The following is a 19,006-nucleotide window of genomic DNA, read 5'->3' as shown; positions in this document are numbered from 1 at the left end:
TTGTCCACAGTGCTTGGCAGCAGCTCTCTGGGGTTTCGGTCAGGGAATCTCCCAGCCCTACCTGAAGATGGCAAGTGTTGAACCTCTGACCTTCTACAGTGGTACCTCGCAAGACGAATGCCTCGCAAGACAAAAAACTCGCTAGACGAAAGGGTTTTCTGTTTTTTGAGCTGCTTCGCAAGACGGTTTTCCCTATGGGCTTGCTTCGCAAGACGGAAACGTCTTGCAAGTTTGTTTCCTTTTTCTTAACACCGTTAATACAGTTGCGACTTGACTTCAAGGAGCAACTCATAGAACGCGGTGTGGTAGCCTTTTTTGAGGTTTTTAAAGACGTGATTTTTGAAGCTTTTCCAAAACTTTCCCGACACCGTGCTTCGCAAGACGAAAAAAATCGCAAGACGACAAAACTCACGGAATGAATTAATTTTGTCTTGCGAGGCACTACTGTACATGCAAAGCAAATTCTCTGCCACTGAATTACGGCCCTTCCCCCAAGTTTATTTCTTTTCGTCTTTCTCTCTCCCCCCTTGAACCCAACACCAAAGATTAAAACTTGCCTATGATAACTTTTTTTTAAAAAAAAAAAAAGTCAAGTATGGAAAAACAGCAATAAAACTCAAAACTCAAGCTTGTTAGAAACCACAGGGGAAAAAGAGTCAAAACAAAATTCAGGCCAAACAGTTCTTGTAACTGCAGAGGTTTAATCAAGAGGGCTGCTAGAGAGACCTTTTGGGGCAAGGAGTTCTGCACCACAGTCACAGAAATGGCTCCCCAGGTGGTGCAGAGCTGCTATGCTAGCTTCCTGGCAGGTACAAAGGGTCATTGTTGCTTACCTGGGGGAATGAGCTGGTGGGGAAGTCAGCACAGTGCTTGAGTGTTGCATTGGCTGTTCCAGTGTGGTTGCATCACCCCAACCTCCCCTCCCCAGTAAGCAACAGCTGTTCACCCAATAATAATAATAATAATAATAATAATAAAAAATAATTTTATTTATACCCCACCCTCCCCAACCAAGACCGAGCTCAGGGCAGCTAACACCCGATATAAAAACAAATTGATTGAAATACAACTTAAAAACAAGATTAAAATACAACATTAAAATACAGCCTCATTTCAATGGAAACTCAAATCAAAAACTTTTTTCGGGATGAAAAGGTCAAGTCTTCACCAAGGCTAACTTTCCAGACTGGTCCTACATGGGCCAGAAAAAAGCCAGGGAAGTCCCCAAATAGAGGGGGAGGGAATCAAATTGATTCCAAGCCGAAGGCCAGGCGGAACAACTCTGTCCTACAGGCCCTGCGGAAAGAAATCAGATCCCTCAGGGCCCTGGTCTCATGAGACAGAGCGAGAGCGTTCCATCAGGCTGGAGCCAGTGTTGAAAAGGCCCTGGCTCTGGTTAAGGCTAATCTTGACTTCCTTAGGGCCCGGCACCTCTAGGGTGTTGCTATTTATGGACCTTAAGGTCCTCCGTGGGGCATACCGGCAGAGGCGGTCCCATAGGTATGAGGGTCCTAGGCCGTGAAGGGCCTACTGGTAAGCTCACGTTTCAGCTCCACTCCACCTGGCGAGGTTGCTTCTGAGCAGGGACATGCAAAAGGGGCAGGTGAGAAGCTTCATTCAGAAGCACACTGTTCAGTTTGGGGATCTCAGCAATCTAATCCCTTCTGTTTGTGTTGCTAGCATTAGCACCTGCAGAGGTTTTAGTCTTCAGAGAGATGCAGAAGTACCGAGCATCTGCTGGCAGCAAATGTATGCCAAACTACCTAAATTAAAATGGTGGAGTCTTTTTGTGTGTGTGGGAGCCTCCTGGCTAGAAGGTTATAATGCCTGCTGTGAGTAAGCAATAGCAGCTTGCCATTGTCTGTTACCTGGTCCGACTTCAACCTTCTTTGACTTTTAGGAATCCTGTGGTCGGAAGCAATCTTCCTAGAGGCAAGACCCCAGAGGAAGACCAAGAGTGTGGACGCTTTGAAGAAATGTGAGCACGACCCCCACGTCCTCCTGGCTGTGGCCAAGTGAGTAATGGCGTCTGCTTTGCAATCTGACTTGCAGGGTTTATAAAGCCTTTTTTGGATAAGAAAAGTCTGGAATCCTAAGTAGTTCAGAAAGATCAGGTCCCCCTTGGTGGTCTTTGCTTAAAGGCTGAGCGATCAAGAAGTTGCATGAAGTTAGGAACAATTGGCACATGCTCTGCACAGCTTTTCTTCCCCGTGCCTCCTTTTCCTTTCATACTCCCAATTTCCGGAGAAAACATTTCCCATTTTTAAAGACTTGTGATAAATCACAAAAATTATGTGTTGTGTTAAAAACAATCAGTAAGCATTGTACAAATCCCGGATCTCCAGCTTGAGCAGCTTTTAATAAGTTGAAGCAAACTGCATATGATTTGATTTTGATGCATATGCTGGAGTGGCTGACATTGGCTTATTTATTTATTTACTTATTTAATTCCATAAAATTTATACACTGCTTGACTGTAAAAAACAAACAAACACACAATTGAAGTGATTTACAGAGAGATAAAACAGTAAATTCACAACCCTTCTTGAAAATGTGCAAAAGTTTAAATATTAAAACAGGTTAAAACAGCCTCAGCTGTCTAAGCAACCTGGTAGGCTTGTCTACACAGGAATGCTTTTAGCACATTTGTCAGCCATTATCAAGTACTGCAGTGGCTTTGAAGCTGTGTTCTGAGAATATCGGAGTTTTCCTTGAATGGAAAATGAGTAGAGAAGAAGTTTGGATTTGATATCCCGCTTTATCACTCCCCTTCAGGAGTCTCAAAGCGGCTAACATTCTCCTTTCCCTTCCTCCCCCACAACAAACACTCTGTGAGGTGAGTGGGGCTGAGAGACTTCAAAGAAGTGTGACTAGCCCAAGGTCACCCAGCAGCTGCATGTGGAGGAGCGGAGACGCGAACCCGGTTCCCCAGATTATGAGTCTACCGCTCTTAACTACTACACCACACTGGTGGACACAGTCTTCTCACAAAGGCAGCTTGCCCTCCTGTTATTCCCCTGTTAACACACTAGGGAGCATTGGCTGTGCTCTAGCCCTATACAGACCCAACAGGCCTGGTCAGAATTGCCCCGTGGGGCTGGAGCATTTGCCCCTCGGAACCGCTTGCAGTTTGCTCGCGTTCTGCTACAGACACTCAGGAGTGGGGTTGTTTAGTACATGACCCGATCAGCACTACTAATTTGTTATAAGTTAAATTTGCTCAAGGTTTACTTGGCTGTACATGTATCTTTGAAATGATTCCACCACCCACCTCCAACTTCGTTAACTTAAAAAATCCCAGGGCAGATGGATTAAAGATAGCAAAAGGGTTAGGAAATTGCACGAATGGAGATAGAAATTTTCAAAACCACTGGAATGCTTGGCTTGGAGAGTCTAAACTCCAAGACAAATGGGTAGGTTCCTGAGAGATTTCAGGGTAAATGAGGAGTTCCTGTAGTTCTCTACAAAAACCGTCTAGCTTTTGCTGGTCATCTAAGCAGCGTTTCATTGCCCTAGTGACCTGTGTCCCTGCCGTGTGATATGGTGCAACCCATCATAATCAATGGGCTTGCAAGTGACTTTCAAGACCATCAGGTGTGAATCTTACAGGTAGTGTTTCTTTCCTCTTATCAGCCGCAATCATGCAGCTCAGACTTGCAGGCAACCTTTCTATCAAATCACAGTCTTGACTGAGCCTGTCTTTTGATGTGCATAAATTGACCCTTGTCACAACAAAACAAAGCAAAAGCCAGGGCAGCTGGTTCATTGGGGGACAGATCTTAAAAGTGCGCAAGCAGATTTTTAGAACATGCAGGCTGAAAAGCTCTGGAATTAAGCACAGCCCTTAGTTCTCCCTCCACAGCTGTGCCTGGCTGCTTCCCAGGTGGACTTTCCGTCGTTAACAGCTGTGCTCTGTTGGAGAAGGGGATCTCATTTGGTTGCAGACTTCAGCATTGTACACAGTCCACCAAGCGTGTCTCTTGACGCAGCTCCCATTCATTTCCACGGGGCACGCACAGGAACCACTTCTGCGGCACTGTGCCCATCGTTCGTTTGATCAGCAATCTAAACAGTCTTCCATTTCCTAATCCCCCTGCCTGCTGGCAGCAGGCCGAGTTAGGTCTGTTTGTGTGTTTGCGGCAGAGTTGGGGCACCTATTGCCCTCCTAGTATTGCTGGGCATTCAGCTACTGTCAGCTTTGGCCACGCTGGCTGCAGCTGATAAATATTGGGGTCCGGGCAGCATTTGGAGGGTCACTGTTTCTCTATCCCTCATTTATGGGACTGCTGTGCAGGTGTTGAATGGAGTGCTGCAGGGTGGGTGAGCATTGCACAAATAAACTAAAGAGGGTCCTTTCTGGCTCGGCTAGAGATGATTTACTGCTTTCCCTGGAGCGACTCATCTTTTAAAAGGCAGCTTAGCATTTGCATTTTATCTCCTTGCAAAGGCCAATATAATATTCTGAAGAACATCCCAAAAGTTGTTTCCTCTGCATAGGCTGTGTGACTAGATACTGCCCCGATGCAAAATGTGTTATCGGAATGGTGTTGCTGGTCTCCCCAGCTCATCTACTTCTTTTAACTCTCTTTCCTCCATAGGTTGTTCTGGAGTGAACGTAAAATAACCAAGGCTCGTGAGTGGTTCCATCGGACAGTGAAGATCGATTCTGACCTAGGGGACGCCTGGGCTTTCTTCTACAAATTCGAGCTTCAACATGGCACAGAGGTAACTTCAAGGGATCTGCCAATCTTTAATTGGACCCGCTGAGGAGATTTTGCTGATTTGGGGCACCTCGGTTTCCTGCTCCTTTCCATTTTCGAGTCTGCAAAAGCTGAGGCTGAGCAGGATTCCATGTTTCTTGGGAAGGAGCTTCAGTGATCTTCTGGGGAGGGTGAGCAAGGATCTCACGGGAGTTCCTTCACCTGCTCCATATCTCTCCCCTTGGACAGGGCCTGCCTTTCTCAAAAGAGCACTTCTTGAAGGATGTCACTCTCTTCCTTTCAAGTGCTTCAGCCGTTCTCTGGCAAAGGCCTTTTTTAAAAAAGGACATGCTGGGCAATGTACCTGCTACTTTATACATGGAAGCAGGGTGCAGTACTCCCAGCCTGTGGTTCCACAACTCCTTGGGCTGATCTCAGGGCATCCCCTTTGCAACAGTGAGCTTTTCTATTGGCCCCAACACCGCCGGTCATTTCAGCAACTGAATGCACATGACTGAGGACTGTGGAATTCATAGAAAGGGGTGAATTGGCCTTCCCAGCCCAGTGAAACTGAACCCACATTATCGAGCAGAGTTTAGGAAGAAACTTGTGCTTCCTTCTAAGCTGCAGTCCTGAATGCACATACCGGCGAGTGAGCCTCACAGAGTGCAGTGGGACTTCATTTCTGAGTAAAGATATCCAGAATTGCACCGTTCTTGGGGATCCTTCTGGACGTCAGTGGTTAAAGCTGACTCCTCTGCTGTTTTCTCCCTGCAGGAGCAGCAAGAGGAGGTGAGGAAGCGCTGTGAAAACGCAGAGCCGCGCCACGGAGAGCTGTGGTGTGAGGTCTCCAAGGACATCAGCAACTGGCAGAGCAAGATTGGGGAGATCCTGGTGCTGGTGGCGGCCAAGATAAAGAACACCTTCTAGAGGGGAGAGGAGGCTTTGTTGAGCCACGCCGTGGCCTCTTTGCTTGGCTTCCACTCCTTGGACTTCGTCCCCGCAGGCTATGGCTCCTGGAAGGAGTCTGGAGGGCAGAGAAAAGGGGGTGACTTTTTCCCCTGGTCAGGTTTAAAAGGAAAGCCAATCCCTCCCCCAAGCACTTCTTAATGAGCAAAATAACGATTGTGTAGGGAGAGAGCTTTATTTACCATCTTGGCCATCCTGAAGCATGAATAGTGGGAACCTTTGCCTGTCAGCTGGCAAGCATTTTATTTCACTCTGCCTGGACTCCACCTGGTGTGTTACCTCTGAAAAGCAACTGAGCATTTTTAGTTTTCCAATACTCAGTTTGTCTTACTGTGTCCTCGATGAAAGTGACTCCTAGCTGTTTAGAGCATGGCAGCCTGCAGAACACAAACAGTGAAATATAACCTGTTTTCAAACGAGTTTAGCTGTCCTGGTGTCCCACAAGGGGGATTCTCTCTGACAGAGAATGTTAGGGATCTTTAAGGAAAGTCTAAGACCTTTTCCGGAGTTTTCAGAGCTGCTTGTGTAGGAAGCTATGATGTTGAAACCAGTTCAGGTTTGCTGCGTAGATGTGACCCCATCGATGCCTGAAAGGCAACGATTGCTCAAAGACCCACAGATGGCAGTTGAAAGGCAAAAGTTGAAAAGGTTGACTTCAGGATGAGACCTGTTTGGAGCTCAGTGGGGTTAGCACAGAACCTCAACAAAATGCCTTTAGCCACTTTACAGTAGAGAGACTATTTTGTCAATTATTAAATTTCTCCGGAATTAAGACATGTCATCTTTCTTAAGAGGAAGGTATCACAGGAGTAGAACAGCAGTTGAAAATAGACTTTGCAGTCCACATGCTTAACCATAGAAGTTGGTGGCATAAGGCTGGAAAAGCAAGAAGGAAACCCCTTTCCGTGTCAGACAGAAGAGGCGGCTTTTTGGGAGGACAGAGGTGGGTCGGCGAGGTCTGTGGGTTGTACACAAAGCCCAGCAGGAATGTCACCTGCACACGTCTCAGTGAAATAAATGGGTGCAGCACAATTGTCCCCGCAAGTACGTGTGAACCTCCCATTCATTTCACTGGAACTTGGATAAATATGTCCCAGTGATGGACGTGTGTGGCTGCCTTGGATGAAAGTCTCTTTTTCGTGTAGACGGATTTTTAAAAAAATAAATAAATCCCAGCTTGACTCCTTGCTCAAGTCCCTCCCACGACAACACACCAAAGCTTTCCCATCCCCAGATGTAACAATCCAGCATCCCTGACACCATTTCTTTTCCCAAAACGTCTTCTGTGTTAAGATATATCTTGTGTGTTTCTGGATGAGACCTTGGTTGGTTTTTTTAAAAGAACATGAACCAACGATGGCTGTACATAGTAAGAAGCTGTAAAATACAATCCTGTTTCGTTTTGTGATACTTTTTTTGACTCTGATCTTTACTGCGTGTGAGAGATGTGTGCGGTTGTTTGGAGTTGACAAAAAAAAGTGGGTGGGAGTGGAGGCAGAGTGCTTACTATAGGAAAACCTCTAAAGTGGTAAACCCATAAAGTAGTGATGGGGGGAGAGGGCATGGATGTTCAGACATTCAGTAGACTAGCCTTTTCCAATGTCTTGCCCTTGAGATGTTTCGGACTGAAACGTGCGTCACCCCCAACCATGGAAGGCCCCAGGCTGGGAGATACGTCACTTGACAATACAGCAGGCGTAGCCCATGTCATGCCTTTCAGATGGGAGGTGTCCAGCGATATCCGAAGGTCGCCATATAAGTTTCCCCAACATACGCAATGGGGCTCTGAGACCAGTCACACTTCTAATGTTTCCAGGTTTCCCTTCTACATTCAGAAATGGCATGGAGAGAGGGTAGGGGCTAAGGCTAAAGCCACCCCATTCGTGATTCTTCATTATGATCTCTGTGCAGGCGCTCACAAGAGAACCTGCATGGGAATATTCAGGGCCTAAAGGTGTTTGGCAACTTGGTCTGCCCTCCGTGTCTAGTGTGTGTGCCTTTAGAGGCAGATGTCCAGTTTGCCTGTGACAGCCATGTTTATAATACTAAGAACATCATTTCTTTTGGTGATCTCCAAGTGAACTGGGCCCGTGTTGTCTCTCTCTCTTCTTTTCTCATTGCTCAAGAGGGGATAACTGCTAGAAGCAATCAAATGAATGCTGAATGGGCCATGTTAATCCTCTACTTCAGCTACTACACCATTTTTGGGTGGCAGTGGTTTTGTTTTTGCTGATCTTGCAGTGCCAAAAGCCCTCCCCACCCCACTCTTTCGTGTAGTTTCACTTCTTGTTGGACATGCCAGATTTGGGAGTACAATCTCTGGGAAAGGAGTGGCAAGCGAAACCCTGAAAAAGCCTTCTCCGAAGATTCTGGCAAAATAATTGGGTTCAAAAGCATTAGATTCTCCTGGATCTTTCTCCAAACGACAGGGCGGCGTGTATTTTTATGCCCAAACTTGATTTTTATACTGTAATTAGAATATCGAAAGCACAGCCCTGTTTGGTTTTTTAAAAAGAACGATGGCGCTTTTCTGTCAAATGTACATGTGAACTATTCACTTCTTTTTCCTGAAGGGGAGATTTGTTTACCTCCAGCCTCCTCTGCTGGTGGAAAGAAAGAAGCACATCCTCCTTGACCATCGTCTCAGTGACTTTGGAGTTTCCTGTGAAATCCTTAGGAGCCTTTGCCAAGCTGGTCAACGCAGGATTCTGCCTTCAGTTTGCGTGTTTGTGCCATAAACCGCAATGCTGGCTGAAGGCTGAATCGTGCGCATTGCAGTGAATAGAGCCAATTTGCTTGGAGTGGGCTGAGGCTCAGCAAAAAGGCTGTTCCACTGCTGTATCTCCAAAGATGGTTTGGATGGGGCCAGATCCTGCTGATACGCATGTTGCAGGTCTTGAATTGTGGGTGGAGGGAATGCAGAGAGAAATGGACAAGATCTGCCAGAGGAAAGAACTGCACCTCAGCGGTACAGGAAGGGCCCAGGGAAGGGCCCAGGTTTAGTTCTTGCCGTCTGCAGGTAGGGCTGAGAAAACGTGTCTAAAAGCTTTGAGAGATACAGCCAGTGTTGACAATGCTGAGCTTAGTGGATTAGTGGCCTGACTGTTTAAGGCAGATTCTGTTCCTAGAGGTCACTGGAATCTTTTCCCCATGAGCTGTAGATCAGCCATGGGACGCGGGTGGCGCTGTGGGTTAAACCACAGAGCCTAGGACTTGCCGATCAGAAGGTCGGCGGTTCGAATCCCCGCGACGGGGTGAGCTCCCGTTCTTCGGTCCCTGCTCCTGCCAACCTAGCAGTTCGATAGCACGTCAAAGTGCAAGTAGATCAATAGGTCTGGTGGAAAGGTAAATGGCGTTTCCGTGCGCTGCTCTGGTTCGCCAGAAGTGGCTTAGTCATGCTGGCCACATGACCCAGAAGCTGTACGCCGGCTCCCTCGGCCAATAAAGCGAGATGAGCACCCCAATCCCAGAGTCGGCCAAGACTGGACCTAATGGTCAGGGGTCCCTTTACCTTTACCTTACCTATAGATCAGCCACTGAATTAGGATGGGTGCCTGTATAACTCCTCTCTATGTCCTGTGTAATTTACTTGATGATGATTACAAAAAGAGAGAGAGAGAGGCAAGAATGGTATAAAATAAAGCCGCCTTCTGTAGGTTTTTCTAGCTTGCTGCACTGATGGATAAGTAGCTCACTCGGGCTTCAAATGGGAGCTGTGCCTTGAAATGGCAAGACTTGAACCTGGCGTCTTTCACTGATGAATCGTAGACTTGCAGAGTTGGATGGGGACACCAAGGATCATCTAGTCCAGCCCCCGGCAATGCAGGAATCTCAACCAAAGCATCCATGACAGATGGCCATCCAGTCTGCTTAAAAGTCTCCAAGGAAGAAGAGTTCCACTGTCAGAAAGTTCTTCCTGATGTTTAGTGGAATCTCCTTTCTTGTGACTTGAAGCCATTGGTTCGAGTCCTACCCTCGTGGGCAGGAGAAAACAAGCTTGCTCCATCCTCCATGTGACAGACCTTTAGATCATGAGTAGGCAAACTAAGGCCCAGGGGCCAGATCCTGCCGAATCGCCTTCTAAATCCGGCCTGCAGACGGTCCAGGAATCAGCGTGTTTTCACATGAGTAGAATGTGCCCTTTTATTTAAAATGCACAACTGCCGCCTTTCTCCTGGGCATCGTCGGCCAATTGGTGCCAAAGAAGGATAGAACTTTATGTATGCCACAACAGCAGCAAGAATACTTATTGCAAAGTATAGGAAGACACAAGATCTTCCCACCCTGGAAGAATGGCAGATGAAGGTGATGGACTATATGGAACTGGCAGAAATGACCGGCAGAATCCGAGACCAGGGAAAAGAGTCGGTGGAGGAAGATTGGAAGAAATTTAAAGACTATTTACAGAAATACTGCAAAATTAATGAATGTTAGAATGATGTTGGATTGAAGTAAAGTGGTTTTCAGCAGTAATGTTATAAAGATGTGTAAAAATGGATTGTTAACAGGGGATAATCTAAAGTTATAATATATTAAGATTAAAGATTAGGATAAAAACAAAGAGGGAAAGGATTTGCTGAACCAACTAATTGAACTGGATACAAAAAAGGGAGGTGTGAGGAGGTCCGGGGAACAGGCAAATGAAAAATAAGATATGAAAAGACTGACCTGTTTTTAACTGTTTTTATTTTGTATTTTTTCTTTTTACTTTTTCTTTTTGTAATATCCTGAAAACCCTAATAAAATTTTTTTAAAAATAAAATGCATAACTGCCTAGGTAGGAGAAGTGATCAACATTTTCCAATGTTACACCATTGAGTTGGGATTTGTGGTGCTGCAGAGGGGTTATTCTGGTCTATATTGTGCCTTTGAAAACTTAATTAAAAACAGCACAACCCATTGAGTGTAGAGCTGAGGAGCTACAACGCATTTGACTTAATGCACTCGTTCAAAACAAAACCATCCGTTGCCCTTGTCTAAAGGATCTCCTTTAAGGTTTGGAATTGCCCAAAAAAGATGTTAAATTATTTTTGTATGCCACAACTGCAGCATGAATTTTGTTAGCAAAGAATTGGAAAACACAAATACCAACAGTGGAAGATTGGCAGATGAAGATGATGGACTTTTCGGAGCTGGCCGACCTGACTGGAAGAGTCTGCGACCAGAAGGAGGAGGAGTATCAGGAAGAATGGATGAAATTTAAAGACTATTTAGCTAAATATGTTAAGATAACTTAATTGGAAAAGCTTGCAAATAATAGAAAGGCTTAGGATTCAAATATGTAAGGATAAGATTTAAGATGTTTAAAGTTAAATTAGAAAGAATGAAAGATGTTAAGTGATCAAGTTAATTTTTTGAGAAAATCAATTTTGGAAAACTGTTAAATGAAATTCATACAATGAAATTCAACCAAGGGGATTTGAGGAAGTCACTTAATAATGTTACCAAGATTTAAAGAGGATGTATGTATGTATGTTTGTTTGTCTGTTAGTTTTGGATTTTTGAAAATCAATAAAAAAATTTGAAAATAAAAATAAAGGACCTCCTTTGTGCAGAAACGTCCACATAAGAGCATATTTCTACACTCTGCAACTTTTTTTAAAGCTTTCTTTCGCTTGGACCTTGCCAGCCTCAACACCAAGGGGCAGCAGAGAGCCGTCCAGCGTCTCTTCTCTCCCCGAAATCTATACAGATGTAACTTCATGCCCCGTTCTGAATTTTTCATTTCCTTTATTTTTTAAAAGAATTGTTAAAGTCAGAGCCTCCCTATGGTCAATTCAAACAGTGCCCTATTTATGTGACTGTATTCAATGAGGGGTTGGTGTCCAGGCCAACTCAAAAGAGGGACCCAAGCGATACTTGGCGAAACTGAGCTGTGCCCGGCAGATGAGCTTCACTGGGGTTGCTTAACCCCACAGGAAAAGGTCTGGTGGCTGCGGAAGAGGGCAGGCCGTAGCTCAGTGGTTACAGCACCCGCTCTGTATGCAGAAGGTTGCGGGTTCAATACCCAATGGCCTCTACGGGGAGGACAAGGTGTGTTGTCCCTCTGTCCGCAATCCCAGATTGCTGCTGCCACTCTGGGTGGACAGTATGGAGGCAGATGGAACCAGTGGTCTGACTCAGTGGAAGTGGGCTTTCTGTACCCCTTTGTTCACTTTTTTGCAGGATAATTGGGGGTTGGGGGACAGGACACGGACAGGTATGGATCCTGAAAGGGGAATGTGCAGTTGGTAAAAACGGTTGTTTTGCCAAGGTTTCACTTTAAATAGTCTCCCCGCTCTTTTTTGAGCGTATTTTGAATAACACACTGAAAATTGGCGTGAGAACCATCCACAAATCATACAGAGAGCAAGGCAGAAACCTGATACCTTACCTGCTGCTGTGTTTTGCTTCGGTTGGAAGTCTCTGCACTCTAGCCAAATCAGAAAGGTGAAAATGACTCTCACTCATAAAAGGTAAAGGAACCCCTGCCCGTACGGGCCAGTCTTGACAGACTCTAGGGTTGTGCGCCCATCTCACTCAAGAGGCCGGGGGCCAGCGCTGTCCGGAGACACTTCCGGGTCACGTGGCCAGCGTGACAAAGCTGCTCTGGCAAGCCAGAGCCGCACACCGAAACGCCATTTACCTTCCCGCTGGTAAGCGGTCCCTATTTATCTACTTGCACTTGGGAGTGCTTTCGAACTGCTAGGTTGGCAGGCGCTGGGACCGAACGACGGGAGCGCACCCCGCCGCGGGGATTCGAACCGCCGACCTTTCGATCGGCAAGCCCTAGGCGCTGAGGCTTTTACCCACAGCGCCACCCGCGTCCCTACTCTCACTTATACCCAGACCCTAAGAGGCAGCACTTTCCGACAATTGCTATATATTTAATTATATTTATTTTACTAGTTCCCCTCCCGTGCCTTTCACAGCAGCCCAGCACAGAGACATTTTAGCAGGGGGAAGGTTTGGTACGGTGTTTATTTTCCTGGCAAGGAAACGACGGTTGTCAAAAAATTCCCCTGCTAAATTTCCACAACTATCCACTTTTTTAAAAAAAGAAAAACAGGCACAGTCAGTTAAAAGAAGAAGTGAGGAATCTATCGCTAAAGCAGATAAGCAAGAGCGCTCTGGAGTGTTAAAATGCATACTGGAAAAGTGTCTGAACCAGAAACTCGGGGCACTTCAAGACTGACGTGGTCTTAGGGTGCCATTCAGACACATCATGGCAAATCCAGGTTGTGCAATTAGTGCTGCAAACCTGATTTCCCAAAATTCATTCATCCATGTGTGTGTGTGTGTGTGTGTGTGTGTGTGTATTGTGTCTTTCCCCCAGAACTGGGACAGGAGACAGCTCACAAAATTTAAAACGAACACAGATAAAGCACAGATACTGTATTTTTCGCCCCATAGGACGCACCGGCCCATAGGACGCACCTAGTTTTTTGGGGGGGAAATAAAGGGGGGGAAATTTTATTTCCTCCCCAGGTGCGCTGTGCTAAACCCGAAGTTTGGGGCGTGTGGAGTTCAGCGCCCCCAAGCTTCTGGGTGCTGGCAAGGTCTCCGCTAGCCTTGGGAGAGCTGGGTCTCCCACAGCTAGCGGATAGCTTCCTGAAGCCTGGAGAGCGAGAGGGGTCGGTGCGCACCGACCCCCCTCGCTCTCCAGGCTTCAGCGAAAGCCTGTATTCGCCCCATAGGACACACACAGATTTCCCCTTCATTTTTGGAGGGGAAAAAGTGCGTCTTATAGGGCGAAAAATACGGTAGTTAAAAACACAGCAAAAAAAGTAGCTAAACAACAACAGAATTCAAAGCTAATGTAAAAAGGGGACCGTGATGGGGAAATGCACCTGAAAGTGTAAGGTAAAAGGTAAAGGTACCCCTGCCCGTACGGGCCAGTCTTGACAGACTCTAGGGTTGTGCGCTCATCTCACTCTATAGGCCGGGAGCCAGCGCTGTCCGCAGACACTTCCGGGTCACGTGGCCAGCGTGACAAAGCTGCATCTGGCGAGCCAGCGCAGCACACGGAAACGCCGTTTACCTTCCCGCTGGTAAGCGGTCCCTATTTATCTACTTGCACCCGAGGGTGCTTTCGAACTGCTAGGTTGGCAGGCGCTGGGACCGAGCAGCGGGAGCGCACCCCGCCACAGGGATTCGAACCGCCGACCTTTCGATCAGCAAGTCCTAGGCACTGAGGCTTTAACCCACAGCGCCACCTGCGTCCCCCCTGAAAGTCCCACCTGAAAGTGTGGGAGAGAATAATTGAAAGGATCATCTAGTCCCTGCAGTACAGGATAAGACTTTTGGCAACGGCATTGAATCTCTCTGCAATCGGATCAGCATGAATGCCCACTGAATAACCAACGTTGCCTAATCTTTCTGAAAACAAATCAGGACGAACGCTCCATAGACAGGCAGCCTTCTGTTCCCCCTTCCCGCAGTTCCTCGGCTGCGTTGCCCAAGCATCAAAACGCTTCCTTAAAAAGAGACCTTGCTTTGCGTGTGCAGCACAGACGAGCGTGAGAAGGAACCCGGCAGGATCAGGCCAACAGCCCACCTTGTCCAGTCCTCCTTCAGTGGCCGATAAGATGCTTTTATATTATTATTATTATTATTATTATTATTATTATTATTATTATTAGGGTCGCGGGTGGCGCTGTGGGTAAAACCTCAGCGCCTAGAGCTGCCGATCACATGGTCGGCGGTTCGAATCCCCGCGGCGGGGTGCGCTCGCGTCTTTCGGTCCCAGCTCCTGCCCACCTAGCAGTTCGAAAGCACCCCTAAGTACAAATAGATAAATAGGTACCGCTTTCTAGCGGGAAGGTAAACGGCGTTTCCGTGTGCTGCGCTGGTGCTGGCTCGCCAGAGCAGCTTCATCACGCTGGCCACGTGACCCGGAAGTGTCTCCGGACAGCGCTGGCCCCCGGCCTCTTAAGTGAGATGGGCGCACAACCCTAGAGTCGGACACGACTGGCCTGTACGGGCAGGGGTACCTTTACCATTATTATTATTATTATTATTATTATTATTATTATTATTTTGGGAAACCTGCAAACAGAACCTGAGCACTCGAGATCCCGGACAACCGGTGTTTGGAGATATCCTCCCTCTGATCTTGGCGTTTTCATAGGGGCTATTCATTTGTAGCCTTTATCTTCCATGAAAGACACACATGCCTTTAAAAACTACCTGATTTTAGTGGCCATGAAGGCAGATGAGGGTGTTTTCCAGCCCAGGGATGCTTTAGGATTTTGTTTGGCCTGCATTTTGAGGCAGACCAAGCCAATTCACATGTACACTGACACCCCCCCCCCCAAACCATTGTGCAAAATATATCCCAGCAATCAGTCAGATATCACAGTTCTCCAAATGTTGTGATGTGATTCTTGGCTGTAAGAACGTTCATGCATGAAAATGCACATCTTCTTTCCATCTTCTGTTTTGATTTTTACAAATTATGATGTCGTTGAAAAGCAGGCGTGGGAGGTTGCCAATTTCAGCTGAGGGCAGAGGGAGGGAGGATGCTTAACCCTTTCCACCATTTCTCAAAATCGGTGGTGGGGACTGGAAGAAGACCAGGAAGGGAAGGGAATCTCCCCCAAGCCCAATGCTATTCCGCTCCCAATTACAGCCTTTGCTCTTTTGTGCTCAGTCGGAGGGGAGTATTTTAGTTGCAAGTTGCTAGCTTGGTCCTGAAAGGGTGGAGAAAGCAGGGATGGATTTCCTCATAGCAAAAACAATGTCACCAAATGTCCTCAGAGGGATGATGGCATGGAAACTCAGGACGGAAGGAAGGAAAGAGTGGAGGGGGCAGGAGAGAGAGAGGCAGGGAGAAGGGATCAGAGCAAAACAACCGGAAGAAGGAAACGGGGACAGGAGAGTCTCACCAAAATAGCAGCGGAGAGGGGGGGAGAAGGAGGCGAGGGAGGTTTCCTCCCAGAGCAGCCATGGGGGGCAAGTGCGGGGCTGGGGTTCCTGAGGAAGGCCCAGGAAAGCCTTCAAGGCCTCTCCGCACGCACCTGCGCCCGGCTGGAATACTGCATACAGTTCTGATGGCGCCTTGGGAAAAGATATTATATTGTACTTATATTGCACTTTCTCCCAGCCCATGATTGTGGAGAACAGGGCAACTGAAATGATGGGATGAGAACGAAAGTGGAGTTTTTCCCTACAAGGAGAGACTGAAGCATCTGGGGTTTTTTCTTAGGTGAGAAAGCAGACAAGGGGAAGGAATGATACTGGCGAGTTTTGCAAACGCGGCGAGGAATCTGGAAATTGCGTCCGATGAGGAATGCTTGATAGCTGCCTGCAAATATCCGAAGGGCTGTTTTGGAGCAGATTGGGCAGACGTCCCGAGTGCAGGACTTAGAGCCAAGGGATGTAAATTGGAGGGAAGCAGTTTGGGGCTAAACATCAGGGGAACCTTTATAACGGAAAGAGCTGGACTCCTAACAGCAAAAGCAGCAGCACAGGCTGCCTCAGGACTGGGTATTTAAGCAGAGAACGGATGCTCATCTGCCGCAGAGATTGTAGTTGCATCTTGTGTTGCAAATCCTGCTCTGGCTGAATTTATTTTATTCCATTTGCCACGACTCGATGTTTTTATGCTTCTGTTTCCCCGGCTCATGTGTGATTTTTATTGTTTAATTTTTCATATTTGCTGGAATAATTTACTCACATGATAAAACAGAGGCTCGTTAGCCACCCTGGATCATTGTTGCAGGTCCTGAACTGAAGGGGCAGCATGTACATGCGTTTCCAATTAAATAAAAAATAAATATCCTCTTCCAGCTTCGCAGTTCTGCAAGCACACGGCCCGGTGATTGTGGTTAATAAGAATTCGTGGGCCAGACTTTCAGCAGACATGCCTGATTTTTTGGAGCCATTTAGGGAGGGTCCATCTGTTGTCCTCTCGCTGGCTCCAGACAGACAAGAGGAATTCCGTTAAGGATGCGACGGGATGGGACAGGCCGAGAGAGGGCAGGCTGGCAGGTGTGTGAAGTGCAGAACAAAGGGGATAGCGAATCCCTTGGGTGTGTATGTGTGTGAAGAGAGAAACTTTGGATAAGGGATGACTGCCTGCAGCTCATGAGCAGCTCCCATTAACTGCCCTGCCCAGCATTTTTAAATAGGTATCCTGGCCACCGAACCTTCCAGATCCGATTCAAGCTTCATATAGTGCAGGCTTCCTCAAACCTGGCCCTCCAGATGTTTTTGGCCTACAACTCCCATGATCCCTAGCTAGCAGGACCAGTGGTCAGGGAGGATGGGAATTGTAGTCTCAAAACATCTGGAGGGCCGAGGTTGAGGAAGCCTGACATAGTAGGCTAAGGCTGTGCTCATGGAAGGCAATCTTACTTGGCTATTAGCGATTGCCGAAGAAGACGAAGTTAAGAGCCTGCTGGATTGAACCAGTGGTCCATCTATTCCAGCATCCCATTTTCACAGTGGCCAACCAGATTCCTGTGTGGAATCTGCAAGCAGGATTCGAGCACTAGGACATTTTTCTATGGTTTCCAGCAACTGGCATTCAGAACTGGCATTCTGTGGAGGCAGAGCAGAGTCATCATGGCTAGCAGCCATCCATAGTATTCTCCTCCGGACATAACATTATGATGGTTGACTGGGAACAGTTATGGACCACAGGTATGAAGTTTACGGCATGTAATGCCTTAAGAGAGAATATTATGAAAATGATATACAGGTGGTACATGACACCAGTCAAGCTTGCAAAAATCTATCATTTGCCCGATAATAAATGTTGGAAATGTAAAGAAACGGAAGGTACCGTATTTTTCGCTCTATAACACGCAGATTTTTTCTCCTAAAAAGGAAGGGGAAATGTCTGTGCGTGTTATGCAGCGAATGTGTGGTCCCTGGAGCCGAAAAATGAGGCAAAAATCAAACCGCGCTTCAGGGAGAAGGGAGCTCCGTGAGAGAGGAAGTGGTGGCTTTCCTGCATTCTGCCTCAGGGTCTTACTGCCCACCCTGCTCTGTTTCGTTACTGTGTTTGCTCAAACGGAACAAAGAGCAGGGAAAGCCCCTCCCCTCCAGGCAAGTAGAGGGGAGAGCAGAGCGTCCCTCGTTCTATCCTCTCCCTGCTCCGGAGGGAACAATGTTTGTGAAGGGAAGAGAGATTACAGGTTCGGCTTAAAATTCTGATTTGACTTCCTGCTTTTTGTTTTTGGAGACACACAGCATTCAAATATGCTTTCTTCCATTTAAAAGGATGAAATCCTTAAACAGTGTTTTGCCTGTAAATTCATGCGATCTGGAAGATTACAGTGTCTGTACCTCTTAAGGGATGGCAAAGCTTAGGTTTCGCTGCTAAATAGTTCTTAATGCAGTTAAAATGCTTTCTTCTGTCATGCTGGTGGGAGGGAGAGGGAGAGAGAGAGAGCGCAGGCTGGCTGGCTTGTGTGGGTGGGTGGGGGAAAACTTTTGCCTTCCTTTCCTCACGTTATAGCCCTCTCCTGCATTCTTAGCCTTCTGTGTTTTTCCTTCCCTCCCCACTTAAAATGTGGTTACAAAGCATGGATCCACATGGATCCTCAGGATCTTTGCATTGGGTCACCCCAAATTCACCATCAGAGCACACAGCATGTCCATGGCTACAGCCTGCCCCCCCAAAATCACACACCCATTGTTGCCTGGGGCTGCAATGGTGCAAAAACGTGGTTACAAAGCATGGATCCACATGGATCCTCAGGATCTTTGCATTGGGTCAGCCAAAATTCACCATCAGAGCACATAGCATGTCCATGGCTACAGCCTGTCCCCCCCCCCAAAAAAAATCATGCACCCACTGTTGCCTGGGGCTGCAATGGTGCAAAAACGTGGTTACAAAGCATGGATCCACATGGATCCTCAGGATCTTTGCATTGGGTCACCCCAAATTCACCATCAGAGCACATAGCATGTCCATGGCTACAGCCTGTCCCCCCCAAAAAAAATCATGCACCCACTGTTGCCTGGGGCTGCAATGGTGCAAAAACGTGGTTAAAAAGTATGGGTCCACATGGATCCTCAGGATCTTTGCATTGGGTCAGCCAAAATTCACCATCAGAGCACATAGCATGTCCATGGCTACAGCCTGCCCCCCCAAAAAAATCACGCACCCACTGTTGCCTGGGGCTGCAATGGTGCAAAAACGTGGTTACAAAGCATGGATCCACAGGGATTCTCAGGATTTTTGCATTGGGTCACCCCAAATTCACCATCAGATCACATGTCTGTGGCCACAGCATGAAGCACAAAAATGATACGTCCACTGTTTCATTCAGAATATTTTTTCCCTTGTTTTCCTCCTCTAAAAACGATGTGCGTGTTATGGTCAGGTGCGTGTTATAGAGCGAAAA

At 47.1% G+C, this 19,006-nt stretch overlaps 1 protein-coding gene across 1 annotated transcript in view; it reads left to right on the top strand.

Moving 5' to 3' along the window:
- PRPF6 (pre-mRNA processing factor 6) overlaps positions 1 to 7,079 on the top strand; it is a 34,490-nt gene extending 27,411 nt beyond the window's left edge. The window contains exons 19-21 of the mRNA XM_028735466.2: positions 1,901 to 2,015; positions 4,599 to 4,725; positions 5,478 to 7,079. Of these exons, the coding sequence (XP_028591299.1) occupies positions 1,901 to 2,015; positions 4,599 to 4,725; positions 5,478 to 5,630 (395 nt within the window). The 3' untranslated portion in view covers positions 5,631 to 7,079. The remainder of the gene's footprint in view (positions 1 to 1,900; positions 2,016 to 4,598; positions 4,726 to 5,477) is intronic.
- The last annotated feature ends 11,927 nt before the right edge of the window (positions 7,080 to 19,006 follow it).

Source organism: Podarcis muralis, chromosome 5, assembly GCF_964188315.1.
Source record: "Podarcis muralis chromosome 5, rPodMur119.hap1.1, whole genome shotgun sequence".
Taxonomy (NCBI): Eukaryota; Metazoa; Chordata; class Lepidosauria; order Squamata; family Lacertidae; genus Podarcis; species Podarcis muralis.
This window is presented reverse-complemented; position numbering and strand designations above follow the sequence as displayed.